This window comes from Schistocerca americana, chromosome 3 (genome assembly GCF_021461395.2).
Source record: "Schistocerca americana isolate TAMUIC-IGC-003095 chromosome 3, iqSchAmer2.1, whole genome shotgun sequence".
NCBI classification, from domain to species: Eukaryota; Metazoa; Arthropoda; class Insecta; order Orthoptera; family Acrididae; genus Schistocerca; species Schistocerca americana.
In genome coordinates, this window is record NC_060121.1 from 931,256,334 (window position 1) to 931,273,818 (window position 17,485).

The following is a 17,485-nucleotide window of genomic DNA, read 5'->3' on the forward strand; positions in this document are numbered from 1 at the left end:
TCTAAGAAGGAGGTCTTATTTTTGATTAGCGGGTCTCACCCGTCTGCGAGAAGGATAGTAGTGGTGATTCACGCAACTACCCTCCAGTGTCACTGACGTCCATTTGTTTAAGAGTACTATAACATATTCTGAGCTTAAAGAATTCTATCTCGAATGGAATGACCTAGTCCATGCCAACCAGAGTGGGTTCTGAAACCATAGGTTATGCGAAACCCAATTCGCCTTTTTTCACTTGACGTCGTGAAAGACATGGATCAAAGCAGTCAGGCAGATGCAATACTTACTGACTTCCGAAAACCGTTTGGTCAGTACTTATTAACGGAAGTATGATCCAATGGAGTATCAAACGAAATTTATGACTGGATTGCGAATCTCTTAGCAGGGAGTGCGGAGCATGTTATCTTGGACACGGAGTCGTTGAAATGCATAGAAGTAATTTCATGCATGTCCATGGCAAGATGATGCGACCATTGTTATTCAAGTTTTATACTGATGACCTGGCAGAATACATTAATAGTAACCTCAATACTTCTTAGATGGTATGGTTTTCTGCTAATGGTACGTGTGAAAAATTTTTACGGTTAACAAACCGATCTTGATACGATTTCAATATGCTGCATTGACAACTCCTTCAGAAATGTGGTATTTTGCGCTTCACGAAATAAGAAAAAAGTATCTTTCGATGACAAAAACGCTGAGTCACAATTGAGATAGATTTGCTTTTACTGACAGCAGCAACTCCTGTCTGATTTGGTCGCAGGTTCGAATCCTGCCTCGGGCATGGATGTTTGTGATGTCCTTAGGTTAGTTAGGTTTAACTAGTTCTAAGTTCTAGGGGACTAATGACCTCAGCAGTTGAGTCCCATAGTGCTCAGAGCCATTTGAACCTGTCTGATTTGAAACCCATTTCATTGACAGCGAACACTGCTTTTCCGCCCTCTTGTATTCTTACACCATTTCTTCCAATTGGGAAATCTTTTCTGGCATTCTGTCCGTCGTCGAGTGGACGCATCCTGATGTGCTGACACTGTGCACATTCGCACCACTTGAATCTCGGGCCAATGGTGGAGGGTGACATGGCAGTCGGATACCAATTCTATATCATCTACAGCGCTCCACAGCGCCAGTATGATCTTTAGTGACTATGTACGAGGTCTATTTTTTTTTTCGAGGTCCGATCGGTCGTGAAATGGAAAACACAGTGAAAATCAAGAATCTTATATTTGCAACATTTAACTACACCTTCCAGCTGTTTCTCTACATAGTCGCCAAGCCGACTTACATATTTGTCGTAGCGTAGTACCAACATTACACTATCCTCGTCTCAAAAGGCAGCCACGTGTGCTTTGTGCCAGTCCTCTACGCTGATCTGAGGCTTATTGTATACTTGGTTCATGCGAGCAAAGAGATGAAAGATAGACGAAGTCCGAACTGTATGGCGCGATCAAACACTTCCCAACGAAAACGCTGCTGGAACGTCTTTGTTGCAGCTGCAGTGGGCGGCCGAAAATCGTCATGAAAGAGGACAATACCTGAGACAACATTCCTCTTCGCTTGTTCTGAACTGCCGGTCGCAAACGATTTTCTCGAATCTCCTGATCCACTCACTGAACCGGATCATCTGTTGACACTCACTTCCATCCCTGACTGCCTGCCTCATGATCGTACGTACGTCCTGCTTCAAAGTTCCTGTATCATCACAGCAATTTGCCGTCACGCACGACGGGTTATATGGGCGCCATGAAATCAGGTGGAACAGCTCAGCATGAAGAAATCGTATGACAGGGCACACTTCACATTTGGCGGGACACTGCTGTTTTGGGTATCTCTAAGTGTTCAATGTGCACTCAGAACTGGAAAGGGAGACGCGACGCGATCTATATGTATACCAGAGATACTGTACAACACATGAGCGAAAAACTTCATCGGATTTTCACTGCGTTTTTAATTTCGCAACCGATTGGACCCTCGTTTATTGTTCGGTGAGCTTGTCTTGGCGATGTATTGAGGCTGACGCTCTACTCTGTCCGATCCTTAACTGTAGCGCCGCAGGGGGCTGCGGTTTTCCGATGTTTCCCTCGCCGGGGCGGTGTTAATCTTCTGCTGCCCGCGGGCCCGTATAAATAGAAGCCGCCGATACCGGTCGATGGGCAGAGATAGCTGCCTGATCCGCTGCGGCAGCGCCAGCGCGAGGCATCTGCTCTTCATTATTGCTTTGTCCTTTGTCTCACTACTTCTCGTCTCTCCTGATGCGGGCCGCCCTGTGTAACAATGACGTCAACGCACGTGACGTCACTGACAGGACCCGCTCTGCGTCCGTACTAGGCGGTCTGTTCACCACGGAAGCCGATCAGCACAACAGCCGAGACAGAAGCAATTTCTTGACTTATTCTTCCCTGTCGTTCCCACTGCAACACACCGCACTGTTGACTGCTAATACTCATTCGAGTATAATGACTTTCCTGGAGACTAGAAATCTACTCTGTAGGAATCAGCATGGGTTTCGAAAAAGACGGTCGTGTGAAACCCAGCTCGCGCTATTCGTCCACGAGACTCAGAGGGCCATAGACACGGGTTCACAGGTAGATGCCGTGTTTCTTGACTTCCGCAAGGCGTTCGACACAGTTCCCCACAGTCGTCTAATGAACAAAGTAAGAGCATATGGACTATCAGACCAATTGTGTGATTGGATTGAGGAGTTCCTAGATAACAGAACGCAGCATGTCATTCTCAATGGAGAGAAGTCTTCCGAAGTAACAGTGATTTCAGGTGTGCCACAGGGGAGTGTCATGGGACCGTTGCTGTTCACAATATACATAAATGACCTTGTGGATGACATCGGAAGTTCACTGAGGCTTTTTGCAGATGATGCTGTGGTGTATCGAGAGGTAGTAACAATGGAAAATTGTACTGAAATGCAAGAGGATCTGAAGCGAATTGACGCATGGTGCAGGGAATGCCAATTGAATCTCAATGTAGACAAGTGTAATGTGCTGCGAATACATAGAAAGAAAGATCCCTTATCATTTAGCTACAAAATAGCAGGTCAGCAACTGGAAGCAGCTAATTCCATAAATTATCTGGGAGTACGCATTAGCAGTGATTTGAAATGGAATGATCATATAAAGTTGATCGTCGGTAAAGCAGATGCCAGACTGAGATTCATTGGAAGAATCCTAAGGAAATGCAATCCGAAAACAAAGGAAGTAGCTTACAGTACGCTTGTTCGCCCACTGCTTGAATACTGCTCAGCGGTGTGAGATCCGTACCAGATAGGGTTGATAGAAGAGATAGAGAAGACCCAACGGAGAGCAGCGCGCTTCGTTACAGTATCATGTAGTAATCGGGAAAGCGTTACGGAGATGATAGATAAACTCCAGTGGAAGACTCTGCAGGAGAGACCCTCTGTAGCTCGGTACGGGCTTTTGTTAAAGTTTCGACAACATACCTTCACCGAAGAGTCCAGCAGTATATTGCTCCTTCCTACGTATATCTCGCGAAGAGCCCATGAGGATAAAATCAGAGAGATTAGAGCCCACACGGAAGCATACAGACAATCCTTCTTTCCACGAACAATACAAGACTGGAATAGAAGGGAGAACCGATAGAGGTACTCAGGGTACCCTCCGCCACACACCGTCAGGTGGCTTGCGGAGTATGGATGTAGATGTAGATGTAGATGTAGAAGCAAGAATATGGAAATTCCTCAATTAATAGTATATGAGGAAAAGCACTCCACACGTGTCGAAAAAGCCACCGACTTTACTCTGTCCACTCACAAACAGAATTATAACTACACATCAGGCTATATCTATTTTTGGTCATATTGGCTCAGAAATAATTTAAAAGTACCTCATATCCAACGTAACCAACTGGTAATCCTCTCCTACGTGTTGTAAGGTTTCTACACTGACGGAAAAAAAACACATGTCTGTGGGACATAAACGAAAGTTGGTAGACATGTTTCTACATCTGTTGGATGTCCGCCCCGATAGCTGAGTAGTCAGCGTGACGGATTGTCGTCCTACGGGCCCGGGTTCGATACCCGGCTGAATCGGGGATTTTCTCCGCTCAGGGACTGGCTGTTGTGCCGTCTTCGTCATCATTTCATCCCCATCCGGCGTACAGGTCGCCCAGTGTGGCGTCCATTGTAATAAGACCTGCACCAAGGCGGCCAGACCTGCCCCGTAAGGGGCCTCCCGGCCAATGACGCCAAGCGCTCATTTCCATTTACATCTGTAAGATTATACCTGTTCAAATTTCACGCTAGTAGCGCCACTATGGGGAAGCAAAACAGGTTTGCTTTAAACACACACTGTGACGGTGGTCAAATGATTACTAATTATATCACCCAATACCGTAACCTTGTTTCGCATTCCATACCTTCAATCTAACGTTGAAACAGCGTGGAACGACATATTCATATCTGTCATCAAAGCTCACTTCGACTCGACATCCGTCCTGGTTAGAGTCACTGCTGCCGTCTAATAAATTTAGCACCCTATCCACCCCCAAATCACCGACAAATTTAATATTGTACTCTTCCTACTGTACTGTGTATGTACAATCAGTGAAATTTCGTTATTTTCCATCCTTCACAGTGTCGCAATTTTAATGCTCAGCGTTGAGTATAATATCCTAAGAAATGCAAGTCATTTGGCTGCAGCATTTTTACAATTGTCCATAATATATGTACGTGTGAGGGACTTTGGCCCAACTGAGCGACACACGCGTTTCTTGTTCCAGATGGTCTCCAGCGGCTTCCAGCAGTACCGCGATGAGCCTAACGACGTGGAGGAAGGATTGGTGCGCCACCTCGACAACATCGGTGAGTATCTGCTGTGGCACGCTACGCGATGAGACTCTCCAATATCGTGGGAAAAAATAACGCACGTACACCTCGTGCACGCTGTTTGTGTGTGTGCCTGTCTGCCTGTGGTTGTGTGTGTGTGTGTGTGTGTGTGTGTGTGTGTGTGTGTGTGTGTACGTTTTTGTGTGTTTGTGTGTGTGTGTGTGTACGTTTTTGTGTGTTTGTGTGTGTGTGTTTCGTGCGTACAAAGATGCTCCATTGCTAATCAAGTGTCCACACCCTATCGTACGCCGTGTTGGTCTTGTCGTTGTTTTGTCGTGTAAGTTGTGTTTCGCGAGAGCTAGTCTTCAGGCAACTCGCCTCGTGAGATTCGTATTGTACTGTACGCCTGTACACTATCTTATGTAGCCGCACTAACACTGTGTTTGAGAAAAGCTCTTTCTTGTTCGGTACAAAAATGTGCATGTTACAACCTGTATGGAATGTTGTGTGTTGGAAAAAAAAATTGTGTTTCCACTGGAAAAAATTATCTAAAATTAAACGAAGCTTGGTCTGGATGGATACAGAGATGATTTTGTAAAATTTAAGATAACACTCATTCGTAAAAAAGGAATGCTACATACTGCCACGATTACAGAAAGATAAGCCTAATTTTAGTTGCAGGAAGTACGCTCAAATACATATTTTACAAAAAAAGAACAAATAAATTTAGAACTGGATAATCAGTTAGGTTTTCGACAAACTTTAAGAATAAGAGAAACCATCGTCTCCGGAGCTTTTTAGTGATAAGATCGGTATTAAACAAGAATTCTTAAACGGCCTTTTATTTGACGGAAAGAAGGCATTTGACAGCATTATCTGGAGTACACTCTTCATAGTTTGGAAAGAGACATAGTTGGACTGATAGAATTGTTGTTGTTGTTGTTGTTGTGGTATTCAGTCCGAAGACTGGTTTGATGCAGCTTTACACGCTACTCTATTATGTACGAGACTCTTCATCTCCGAGTAACTACTGCAACCTACGTCCTTCTGAATCTGCTTACTGTATTCATCTCTTGGCCTCCCTCTACTGTTTGTAACCCCCAAGCTTCCCTCCAGACTAAATCGGTGATCCTTTGATGCCTCAGAATATGTCTTACCAACCGATCCTTTCTTCCAGTCAGGTTGTACCAGAAATTTCTCTTCTCCCCAATTCTATTCAGTACCTCCTCATTAGTTACATGATGTACCCATCTAATCTTCAGCATTCTTCTGTAGCACCATATTTCAAAAGCTTCTATTCTCTTCCTGTCTAAATAGTTTATCGTCCATGTTTCACTTCCATATGTGGCTACACTCCATGCAAATAATTTCAGAAAGAACTTCTGACACTTAAATCTATACTCGATATTAACGATTTTCTCTTCTTCAGAAACGATTTTCTTGCCATTCCCAGTCTAGATTTTATATTCTCCCTACTTCGACCATCATCAGTTATTTTGCTTCTCAAATAGCAAAACTCATCTACTACTTTAAGTGTCGTTCCCTAATCTAATTCTCTCAGCATCACCTGATTTAATTCGACTACATTCCATTAGCCTCGTTTTGCTTTCGTCGATGTTCATCTTATAACCGTCTTACATTGTCCATTTCTTTAAACTGTTCTTCTAAATCCTTTGCTGTCTTGTAATTCTTTACAATGTCATGAGCAAACCTCAAAGTTCTGATTTCTTCTCTCTGGACTTTAATTCCTACTCCAAACTTTCCTTTAGATAGAATTAAGTGTTAACATTAATTAATAAATGTTAAGATTAATTAGTGATAGAATTAAATAACACTTATCCGCAAACCAAAGAATAAAAACATAGATTAATGGAGACCAACTTAAAGTTGTCATCATCAAAGGGATGAGGCGGTAATCTTTGTAACGATAGGCTTCGACTTTTTCATCGAAAAAGCTACGAAGATATTCAAACCAAAAGCTTATGGAACTAAGGTAAATGGAATTCCCATGCACTGAGTCTGTTTTAAGGATCAGATTATACTAATTTCTTTTATCTTAATTTGTACTATTCTAAAAAAGATCCAGCTTGCACTGTTCTGAAAAAGATCCAGCTTAACAACACAAAAAGAACCAAAACTTTGATAGAAAGCTAACCAAATATGAGAATGAACAGCTAATATCAAAACTGAAAGAAATGAATCAGAAAAAGTGGGAAAATGTCGTTATTTCACAACAAGACTATTGATCTGCATAGATTTGCAATGCCAAAGCGTGCTACCATTAAAATAATACAACTGTTGTCGAACAAGACGTTTAGTATAGAAAAGACAAAATTATTTATCAAGTCGTTCGTCTTGAGTGTGCTTTTCTGTGGTTGTGAAAGCCGCAAACTATTGACGACAGACAGAAAGCTGTTAATAGCGAAGGAATTCTGTTTGGAAGGGAAACAAAAAGCAGATGGACAGAATTAAAATCTAATAAACATGTTTTGAAATAAATCAGCGAGTGAAGAAACTTCCAAGACATTATTTGAATATTTTTGAGGATTTATTTAATATAATGAGTATTATAGGAAGGTAAATGCACAGGGAGGCCAAGAAAAAAGACAGAAGACCAATAGGGTGTAGTTAAATGTTAAAATCATCAAGTAGTGAAAAGAGTAGAACGAACAAGAGAAGAGTGGTTGCAGAAACTAGATACAGTCTTTAGTAGTCTTGCAGATTTGAAGACGGCCTATGACGTCCTAAACTCGTGTGATTATGTTAGCGAATAAAAATGGCGAAGAATTAAGTGCAAGGATTAAAAAGAGTGTAAGAGAGGGACGTCGTTTTTCGGTATTTGGGCCCTGCTTTTCAGTCTATAAGTCAAAGAAGCCATGACGGAAATAAAAGAAAGGTTCAGGAGTGAGATTAAAATTCAGAGTAAAGGGATATCAATGTTAATATCTACTGATGGTCATGACATTGCTATCCTCAATGAAAGTGTAGAATCTAATGAGTACAAAATATGGATTGAGAGTAAATCGAAGAAATACGGAAGAAATGAAAAGTAGCAGAAATGAGAACAGCGAAAAACTTAACATCGGATTGATGCTCACGAAGTAGATGAAGCTATGGAATTCTGCTACCTAGGCAGTAAAATAACCAATGATGGACGGAGCAAGGAGGACATCAAAAGCAGACTAGCAATGGCAAAACGGGCATTCTGGCCAAGAGAAGTCTACTTGTATCATACATAGGCCTTAATCTGAGTAAGAAATTTCTGAGAATCTAAGTCTGGAGTACAGCATTGTATGGTAGCGAAACATGGACTGTGGAAAAATCAGAACAGAAGAGAATCAAAGCATTTGAGATGTAGTGCTACAGACGAATGTTGAAAATGAGGTGGACTGATAAGGTAAGGAATGAGGAGGTTCTATGCGGAATCGGAGAGGAAAGGAATATGTTGAAAACACTAATAAGGAGAAGAGACAGGATGATAGGACATCTGTTAAGACACGACGGGTCCGCAGCTCGTGGTCTCACGGTCGCGTTCTCGCTTCCCGAGCACGGGGTCCCGGGTTCGATTCCCGGCGAGGTGACTGGGTGTTTGTGTTGTCCTCATCATTTCATCATCATTCATGAATGGGGCGAGTTTGGACTGAGCAAAGTTTGGGAATTTGTACGGGCGCTGATAACCGCGCAGTTGAGCGCCCCATAAACCAAACATCATCATGATCATCAAGACATGAGGGAATGACTTCCATAGTGCTAGAGGGAGCCATACAGGGCAAATAACTGTAGAGGAAGAGAGAAACTGGAATACATCCACCAAGTAATTGAAGACGTTGGCTGCAATTGCTACTCTGAGATGAAGAAGGAATTAGTGGCGGGTCGCATCAGACCTGTCAGAGGACTGATCCCCCACCCCCCCCAAAAAAAAAAAAAACTTTGGGTGAGTATGAGAAATACGTATAAGTGTGAGATGGTATACATTGTACATATGCCATTAGTTGACGTTGGGTGATACGGAATAGTGTAATGATTATGTTTAATTTTTTCATGAATGAAGCACCAAAGACAGTCACATCATTATCAATGAACATAAGTTACCTATTTTTTTTTAAATTACATTTTCTAAAGCTCTCTGCGCACAGTCATGAGTAGTAATTTGCAGCAAGTGTCGAGCATGTTTTTCTAGATATATCGATTCCACTAATAATAATTTGAGATTCTTGTATACCTCACATTGTCTAAGAGCAGTGTGACAAAAATCTTCCCATTAATTTCTCATATCTTGGTTTTCAGCAGTGAATCTGGTTATAAACGAACCACGCAGATCTCATTGTCTTACTACTATCACAAGATTACCAGTGTTTGGTAAACTGATTTGGTTTTTTATGTTCTGCATCGTTTTCTTTGTTAAAGGTGCACATAATTCCATTTTCTGGGAAATAATTGTGAATACTTACCCGTTGTGCTACAGCGACCAGATGATTATTTTTGTTCGATCAGAAGTTCTTCGGGTGATCATGACGTCGTTTGAAAAGATAAAGACGTGACTTTTCTCCTTTTCGCTTAAACAAAGACGCCATCTCCGGCCTCAGGGAGTGTGGAGGAGGGTGTTGAGTGGCTGGGTGCACGTTTTGCGGCAGCGAAAGGCAGGGAAGAGGCACGCCGACAGGCGGCGGCCGTACGCAGCTCAGGGCTCAGCGGTAGCGCTTGGCGTCCCTAATGCGTCGCTCCCGCCAACGACCTGCGTCGCCTTCTCAGGGGACGCCAGTAATTAGAGAAGACTTCTTCAACGCTGCAGTAGCACGCCGGAATAATTACCTGAGGGACTGGCGTCCCACAAGCCCGCACTCTCTCACTCTCTCTCTCTCTCTCTCTCTCTCTCTCTCTCTCTCTTACACACACACACACACACACACACACACACAGAGATAGAGAGAGAGAGACCAATCAGCGAATGATGTTACGTATGCGATACGTACCTAACAGACGAAATGATGGAATTTCTCAAGAATCTATACGTCCACTCCAACCAGAGGACGGTTCTTAGACCATAAACTTGCGTTCCGCCACACAACATCGATAATCAGAACAACAAACGACCATCGCTTCCGCCCGACACATCTCCATTAAACTAAGATCCCCCTCGGTTGCTACAGCTATGCAACCCACATTTCAAGCTTCACAAAGTACACTACTGGCCATTAAAATTGCTACACCAAGAAGAAATGCAGATGATAAACGGGTATTCATTGGACAAATATATTATACTAGAACTGACATGTGATTACATTTTCACGCAATTTGGGTGCATAGATCCTGAGAAATCACTACCCAGAACAACCACCGCTGGCCGTAATAACGGCCTTGATACGCCCGGGCATTGAGTCAAAAAGAGCTTGGATGGCGTGTACAGGTACAGCTGCCCATGCAGCTTCAACATGATACCACAGTTCATCGAGAGTAGTGACTGGCGTAGTGTGACGAGCCAGTTGCTCAGCCACCACTGACCAGACGTTTTCAATTGGTGAGAGATCTGGAGAATGTGCTGGCCAGAGCAGCAGTCGAACATTTTCTGTATCCAGAAAGGCCCGTACAGGACCTGCAACACGCGGACGTACATTATCCTGCTGAAATGCAGGGTTTCGCAGGGATCGAATGAGGCACGGGTCGTAAAACATCTGAAATGTAACGTCCACTGTTCAAAGTGCCGTCAATGCGAACAAGAGATCACCGAGACGTGTAACCAATGGCACCCCATACCACCACACCGGATGATACGTCAGTATGGCGATGACGAACACACGCTTCCAATGTGCGTTCACCGCGATGTCGCCAAACACGGATGCGACCATCATGATGCTGTACACAGAACCTGGATCCGTCCGAAAAAAAAGACGTTTTGCCATTCGTGCACCCAGGTTCGTCGTTGAGTACACCATCGCAGGCGCTCCTGTCTGCAATGCAGCGTCAAGGGTAACCGCAGCCACGGTCTCCGAGCTGATAGTCCATGCTGCTGCAAACGTCGTCGAACTGTTCGTGCAGATGGTTGTTGTCTTGCAAACGTCCCCATCTGTTGACTCAGGGATCGAGCCGTGGCTGCACGATCCGTTACAGCCATGCGGATAGGATGCCTGTCATCTCGACTGCTAGTGATACGAGGCCGTTGGGATCCAGCACGGCGTTCCGTATTACCCTCCCGAACCCACCGATTCCATATTCTGCTAACAGTCATTGGATCTCGACCAAAGCGAGCAGCATTGTCGCGATACGATAAACCGCAATCGCGAGAAGCTACAATCCGACCTTTATGAAAGTCGGAAATGTGATGGTACGCATTTCTCATCCTTACACGAGGCATCACAACAACATTTCACCCGGCAACGCCGGTCAACTGCTGTTTGTGTATGAGAAATCGATTGGAAACTTTCCTCATGTCACCACGTTGTAGGTGTCGCCACCGACGTCCAACCTTGTGTGAATGCTATGAAAAGCTGATCATTTGCATATCACAGCATCTTCTTCCTGTCGGTTAAATTTCGCGTCTGTAGCATGTCATCTTCGTGGTGTAGCAACTTTAATGGCCAGTGGTGTAATTCTATAGTCTTTGGCCCTTACTCTTTAATCTTTTACATCGACGAAGTAGAATAAGAGAAAGGTTCACGGATGGGATTAAATTCAGGGATAGAATTAAAATGATGAGTGTAAGGACATCAGTGATAAGATTCGCTGATGACATAGGTAACCACAGTGAAACTGGGGAACAATTTGCACAATTTGTTGAATGGAATCAACAGTTAAGGAGATAGACTATCGACTGAGAGTAAACCGAAGAAAGACGAAAGCAATAAGGAGTAGGAGAAACGAAATTACCAAAAGAAACATCAAAATTTAGGACTTCGAGGTAAACGAAGCGAAGATATTCTGCTACTTTACAAACAAAATAGTTCATGATAGACGAAGCGTGGAGGGCATAAAAACAGGACCTTTGTTGAGTCATCAGTCTTCTGATTGCTTTGGTGCCGACCGCCAAGAATTCCTCTCCTGTATTAACCTTTTCATCTCACAGCAGCAATTTGCAACCTTCGTCCTCAATTACTTGCTGGATGTATCCCAATCTCTGTTTTCCTCTATTGTTTTACCCTCTACAGCTCCGTCCAGCACGTCGCATGCTATTTTCTGTCGTCTTAACAGATGTCGTATCATACTGTCCCTTCTTGTCAGTGTTTTACACATATTCCTTTCCTCGCCGATTCTGCGGGGAATCTCCTCAATTCCTTACCTTAGCGGTCCATCTAATTTTCAACATTCTTTCTTCTGGAGCACGTCTCAAATGCTTCGATTCTCTTCTGATCCGGTTTTCCAACAGCCCTTGTTCCACTATCATGCAATGCTGTGCTCCAAACGCACATTCTGAGATATTTCTTCCTCAAATTAAGGTCTATGTCTGATACTGGTAGACGTCTCTTGGCCAGAAATGCCCTTTTTTCCAGTGGTAGTCTGCATTCGCAGTCCTCCTTGCTCCGTCCGTCATGGATTATTTTGCTGCCTGGGTAGCAGAATTCAACAACTTCATCTACTTCCTTGTCACTAATTATGTTAAGTTTCTTCCTATTCTCACTTCTTCTACTTCTCATTACTTTCATCTTTCTTCGATTTACACTCAGTCCATATTCTGTACTCACTAGACTGTTCATTCCATTCAACAGATACTGTAATTCTTCTTTACTTTCATTGGGGATAGCAATGTCATGAGCGTCAGTGTAACTTAACATTGATATCCCTTCACCTTGAATTTTAATCTCACTCTTGAACTATTCTTTTATTTCCGTCATTGTTCCTTCGAAGTGTAGATTGAACAGCAGGGGCGTAAGTCCGAAAGACTACATCCCTGTCTTACACAATTTTTAATCTTGCGCATCGCTCTTCGTCATCCATTCTTAATGTTCCGTCTACGTTCTTGTACATACTGTATATTACCCGTCTTCCCTTGTACCTTAGCCCTACCTTTCCCAGTATCTCGAACATCTTGCATCATTTTAGTGTCGAACTGTTTCTAGGTCGACAGATTCTATTAACGTGTCTTGATTTTTCTTCAGTCTTGCTTCCATTATCAACGGCAACTTCAGAACCACCTCTCTAGTGCCTTTACCTTTGCTAAAGCCGAATTTATCGTCATCTAAAATATTCTCTGTTTTCTTTTCCATTCTTCTGTGCATTATTCTTGCCAGCAGTTTCGATGCATGAGCTGTTAAGCTGATTGTGCGATAATTCTCGCGGTTGTCGGCTCTTGTTATCTTCGCATTTGTGTGGATGATGTTTTCCCGAAAATCTAATGGCATGTCGCCAGTCACATACATTCTACACACTAACGTGAATAATCGGTTTGTCACCACTTCCCCCAAAGATTTTAGAAATTCCGATAAAATGCTATCTTTGAGTCTTTCAAAGTTCTTCTAAATTCTAACCCTAATAATGGATCCCCTACTCTTCTCTATCGACTTCGACTCTTGTTTCTTCTTCTATCACTTTCTCAGGTAAGTCCTCCTCCTGACTGAGGCCTTCAGTATACCCTTTCCAGCTACCTGCTCCCTCCTCTGCATTTAGCAGTGGGGTTCCCATTGTATTCTTAATGTTGCCGCCTTTGGTTTCAGTTTCAGCGAAGGTTGTTTTGTCTTCTCTATATGCAGTGTCAGTCCTTCCGACAATAATTTCTTTTTAGATTCCTTCACATGTAGCCATTTTGCCTTATCTTCCCTGCACTTCCTATTTATTTCATTCTTAAGTGACTTGTATTTCTGTATTCCTGAGTTTCCCTGAACATTTTTGTACTTCCTCCTTGTCCATCAACTGAAGTATTTCTTCTGCTACGCACTGTTTCCTCGCAATTACCTTACTTATGCCTATGTTTTTCTTTCCCACTTCTGTGATTGCTCGTTTTCAACTGAACTGCCTACTGAGCTATTCTTTATCGCATTGTCTTTATCCTCAGAGAAATTCTAGCATCTCTCTTCATTCCTTAGTACTTCCCTATCCCACTTCTTTGCACCTTGATTCTTCCTGACTACCGTCTTAAATTTCAGCCTACTCGTCGTCATTACTAAAATATGATCTGTGCCTATATCTGTTCTGATTACGTCTTGCAATCCAACACCTGATTTTGGAACTTTTGCCTGTACATGGTGTAATCCAACAGAAATCTTCCTGCATCTGCCTGCATTTTTCAAATATATCTCCTCCTCTTGTAATTCTTGAACAGGATCTCCGCTTTTACCATTGAAATTTATTCCAGAACTCTCTTTCTCCTCTGTCATTCCTACTAACAATATCATATTCTCCCGTAACCCTTTCTTCTCCTTCCGCTACCGCCGCATTCCAATTCCCCATGACTATTGCATTTTCATCTCCCTTTACGTACTGAAATACCCTTTCAATATTCTTAATACTTTCTCTGTCTCTTCTCCTTCTGCTTGCGACATCGGCATGTATACATGAGGTACTGTTGTCGGTGTTTATTTGCTGTCGATTCTGACGGGAACAACACTGCCACTGAACTATTCACAGTAATGTCCTATCTATAACGAATCCTATCATTTTCTGCTGTTGTTTATATTACCCTATACCCTCCTAATCAGAAATCCTTGTCTTCTTTCCATTCGACTTCAGAATAGCACAGCTTTGTCAGGTTTGATTCCTTAGGGGAATAGTTTTACCCAGCGACTGTATTTATTTCAAGTAGTGAAGGGTGCAGCAGTGAGTCGGAAGGGAAGCTTACTTCCTATTTAGATTTTGGTCACTGTGTGGCCATCTATAGTGCAGTACATGTAAGTTAAAACATTGAAAAGATTTGTATATGCAAGTAGTTCAACTGGACTATTCGTGTCAGAGGTTAAATGTAACGGACCTCGTCTGTCTTCTGGGATACTCAGTACAGCACATGGTACTTGCAAGAATCATACTTCGATATCTAATATTCAATACGTCACATTTCCCCTTCTCCTTCGTTTCTTAGCCGTTTCTGTAGAGAACCTCCTAATTCCTCACTCTAACAGTCCAGCTAATTTTCAACATCCTCCTGTAGCGCCACATCTCAAACCCTTACATTCTCCTCTATTCCGTTTCTCCCAATGCCCATAATTCACTACCATAGAATGCTTTGCTCCGAATGTACATTCTCAGAAATTTCTTCATCAAATTAAGGCCTATGTTTGATACCAGCAGACTTCTTTTGGCAAGGAATGCCCTCTTGGCGTGTGGTAGTCTGCATCTTTCTTCGTTCGACATGTGTTATTTTGCTTCTAATAAATTTCTTGATAAATCTAACTTTGTACACATCCTTCAACGCTGCTAAGAATGTCACATCCATATCTACACTTTCATAAAGTGCTAGAGAACACACAACAAAATCTGTACAAAGATTTAGAGAACTGGCTCCCGGCTGTCTGCCATAACTTGTGCGGGACGCATGATTGTCGCGAAACTGTTCTACCAGAAGTGGACATAAATGTTCGGCAGCAACTACAAAGTTAGTATTCTTTTATTAAATTACCACTCGTGAAAAGCGCAAAGACATTACTAAAAGTTTGCAATTTTGTTCCTCATCCGAACAGCACACGTACCTGACGTTTCCTCCTGTTCACCAGAGAGCTTCCGCTTAAGTTTCAAAATCCCTTGTAGCGCACACGTCCTTCGCACTTCCCACTCCGTATTTTTTGTTGTGGTAAGCCATAAATACACTTCTGGCCATTAAAATTCCTATACCAAGAAGAAATGGAGATGATAAACGGGTATTCATTGGACAAATATATTGTACTAGAACTGACATGTGATTACATTTTCACGCAATTTGGGTGCACAGATCCTGAGGCATCAATACCCAGAACAACCTCCTCTGGCCGTAATAACGGCCTTGATACGCCCGGGCATTGAGTCAAAAAGAGCTTGGATGGCGTGTACAGGTACAGCTGCCCATGCAGCTTCAACATGATACCACAGTTCATCGAGAGTAGTGACTGGCGTAGTGTGACGAGCCAGTTGCTCAGCCACCACTGACCAGACGTTTTCAATTGGTGAGAGATCTGGAGCATGTGCTGGCCAGAGCAGCAGTCGAACATTTTCTGTATCCAGAAAGGCCCGTACAGGACCTGCAACATGCGGTCGTACATTATCCTGCTGAAATGCAGGGTTTCGCAGGGATCGAATGAGGCACGGGTCGTAAAACATCTGAAATGTAACGTCCACTGTTCAAAGTGCCGCCAATGCGAACAAGAGATCACCGAGACGTGTAACCAATGGCACCCCATACCACCACACCGGATGATACGTCAGTATGGCGATGACGAATACACGCTTCCAATGTGCGTTCACCGCGATGTCGCCAAACACGGATGCGACCATCATGATGCTGTACACAGAACCTGGATCCATCCGGAAAAAAAGACGTTTTGCCATTCGTGCACCCACGTTCGTCGTTGAGTACACCATCGCAGGCGCTCCTGTCTGTGATGCAGCGTAAAGGGTAACCGCAACCACGGTCTACATCTACATTTATACTCCGCAAGCCACCCAACGGTGTGCGGCGGAGGGATAGTCCATTCTGCTGCAAACGTCGTCAAACTGTTCGTGCAGATGGTTGTTGTCTTGCAAACGTCCCCACCTGTTGACTCAGGGATCCAGACGTGGCTGCACAATTCATTACAGCCATACGGATAAGATGCCTGTCATCTCGAATGCTGGTAATACGAGGCCGTTGGGATCCAGCACGGCTTTCCGTATTACCCTCCTGAACCCACCGATTCCATATTCTGCTAACAGTCATTGGATCTCGACCAACGCGAGCAGCAATGTCGCGATACGATAAACTGCAATCGCGATAGGCTACAATCCGACCTTTATCAAAGTCGAAAACGTGATGGTACGCATTTCTCCTCCTTACACGAGGCATCACAACAACGTTTCACCAGACAACGCCGGTCAACTGCTGTTTGTGTATGAGAGATCGGTTGGAAACTTTCCTCATGTCAGCACGTGTAGGTGTCGCCTCCGACGCCAACCTTGTGTGAATGCTCTGAAAAGCTAGTCATTTGCATATCATAATATCTTCTTCCCATCGGTTAAATTTCGCGTCTGTAGCCCGTCATCTTTCAGGTGTAGTAATTTCAATGGCCAGTAGTGTATATTGCCTTTATAAACTGAACTTGCACTTCTCCTGTTTGGTCGTGAGCACATGGTGCGCGAACATTTCCTTCAGTCCCCACCACTACGCAACTGCTCTGCTCGCGAGCAAGAGCGTGAGCAAGAACGAGTGGTCACTCTCAAAAGCCGTGAGTTGTTAAGCCCTGCTGTTTTTCTTCTTCATTCCTGATGACGATGGCAATGTCATCAGCGAATATTATCATTGGCATCCTTTCACAGTCCCCTTTTATCCCGTTCTAGAGCCGCTTAAGCAAACCACTCCATTCTCTCAAAGCAGGACAAAATCCTCCTTCTCCCGGGAAATCGTCCCTGACGTACTCAACACACAGACCACGAGCGTACTGGCGTGTCCAGGTAATGATATGTTGCAATACTGTGACGGGATACCAATTTGATTCTACAGAGTACGCGAAAGAACTTGCCCCCCTTCTAGCAGCCGTGTACCGCAAGTCTCTAGAGGAACGGAAGGTTCCAAATGATTGGAAAAGAGCACAGGTAGTCCCAGTC

General features: G+C 43.5%; 1 protein-coding gene across 1 annotated transcript in view; it reads left to right on the forward strand.

Moving 5' to 3' along the window:
* Nucleotides 1–17,485, forward strand: part of LOC124606547 (orcokinin peptides-like) — a 451,556-nt gene that overhangs the window by 292,978 nt on the left and 141,093 nt on the right. Inside the window, exon 3 of the mRNA XM_047138532.1 lies at nt 4,747–4,828. Within this exon, the coding sequence (XP_046994488.1) occupies nt 4,747–4,828 (82 nt within the window). The remainder of the gene's footprint in view (nt 1–4,746; nt 4,829–17,485) is intronic.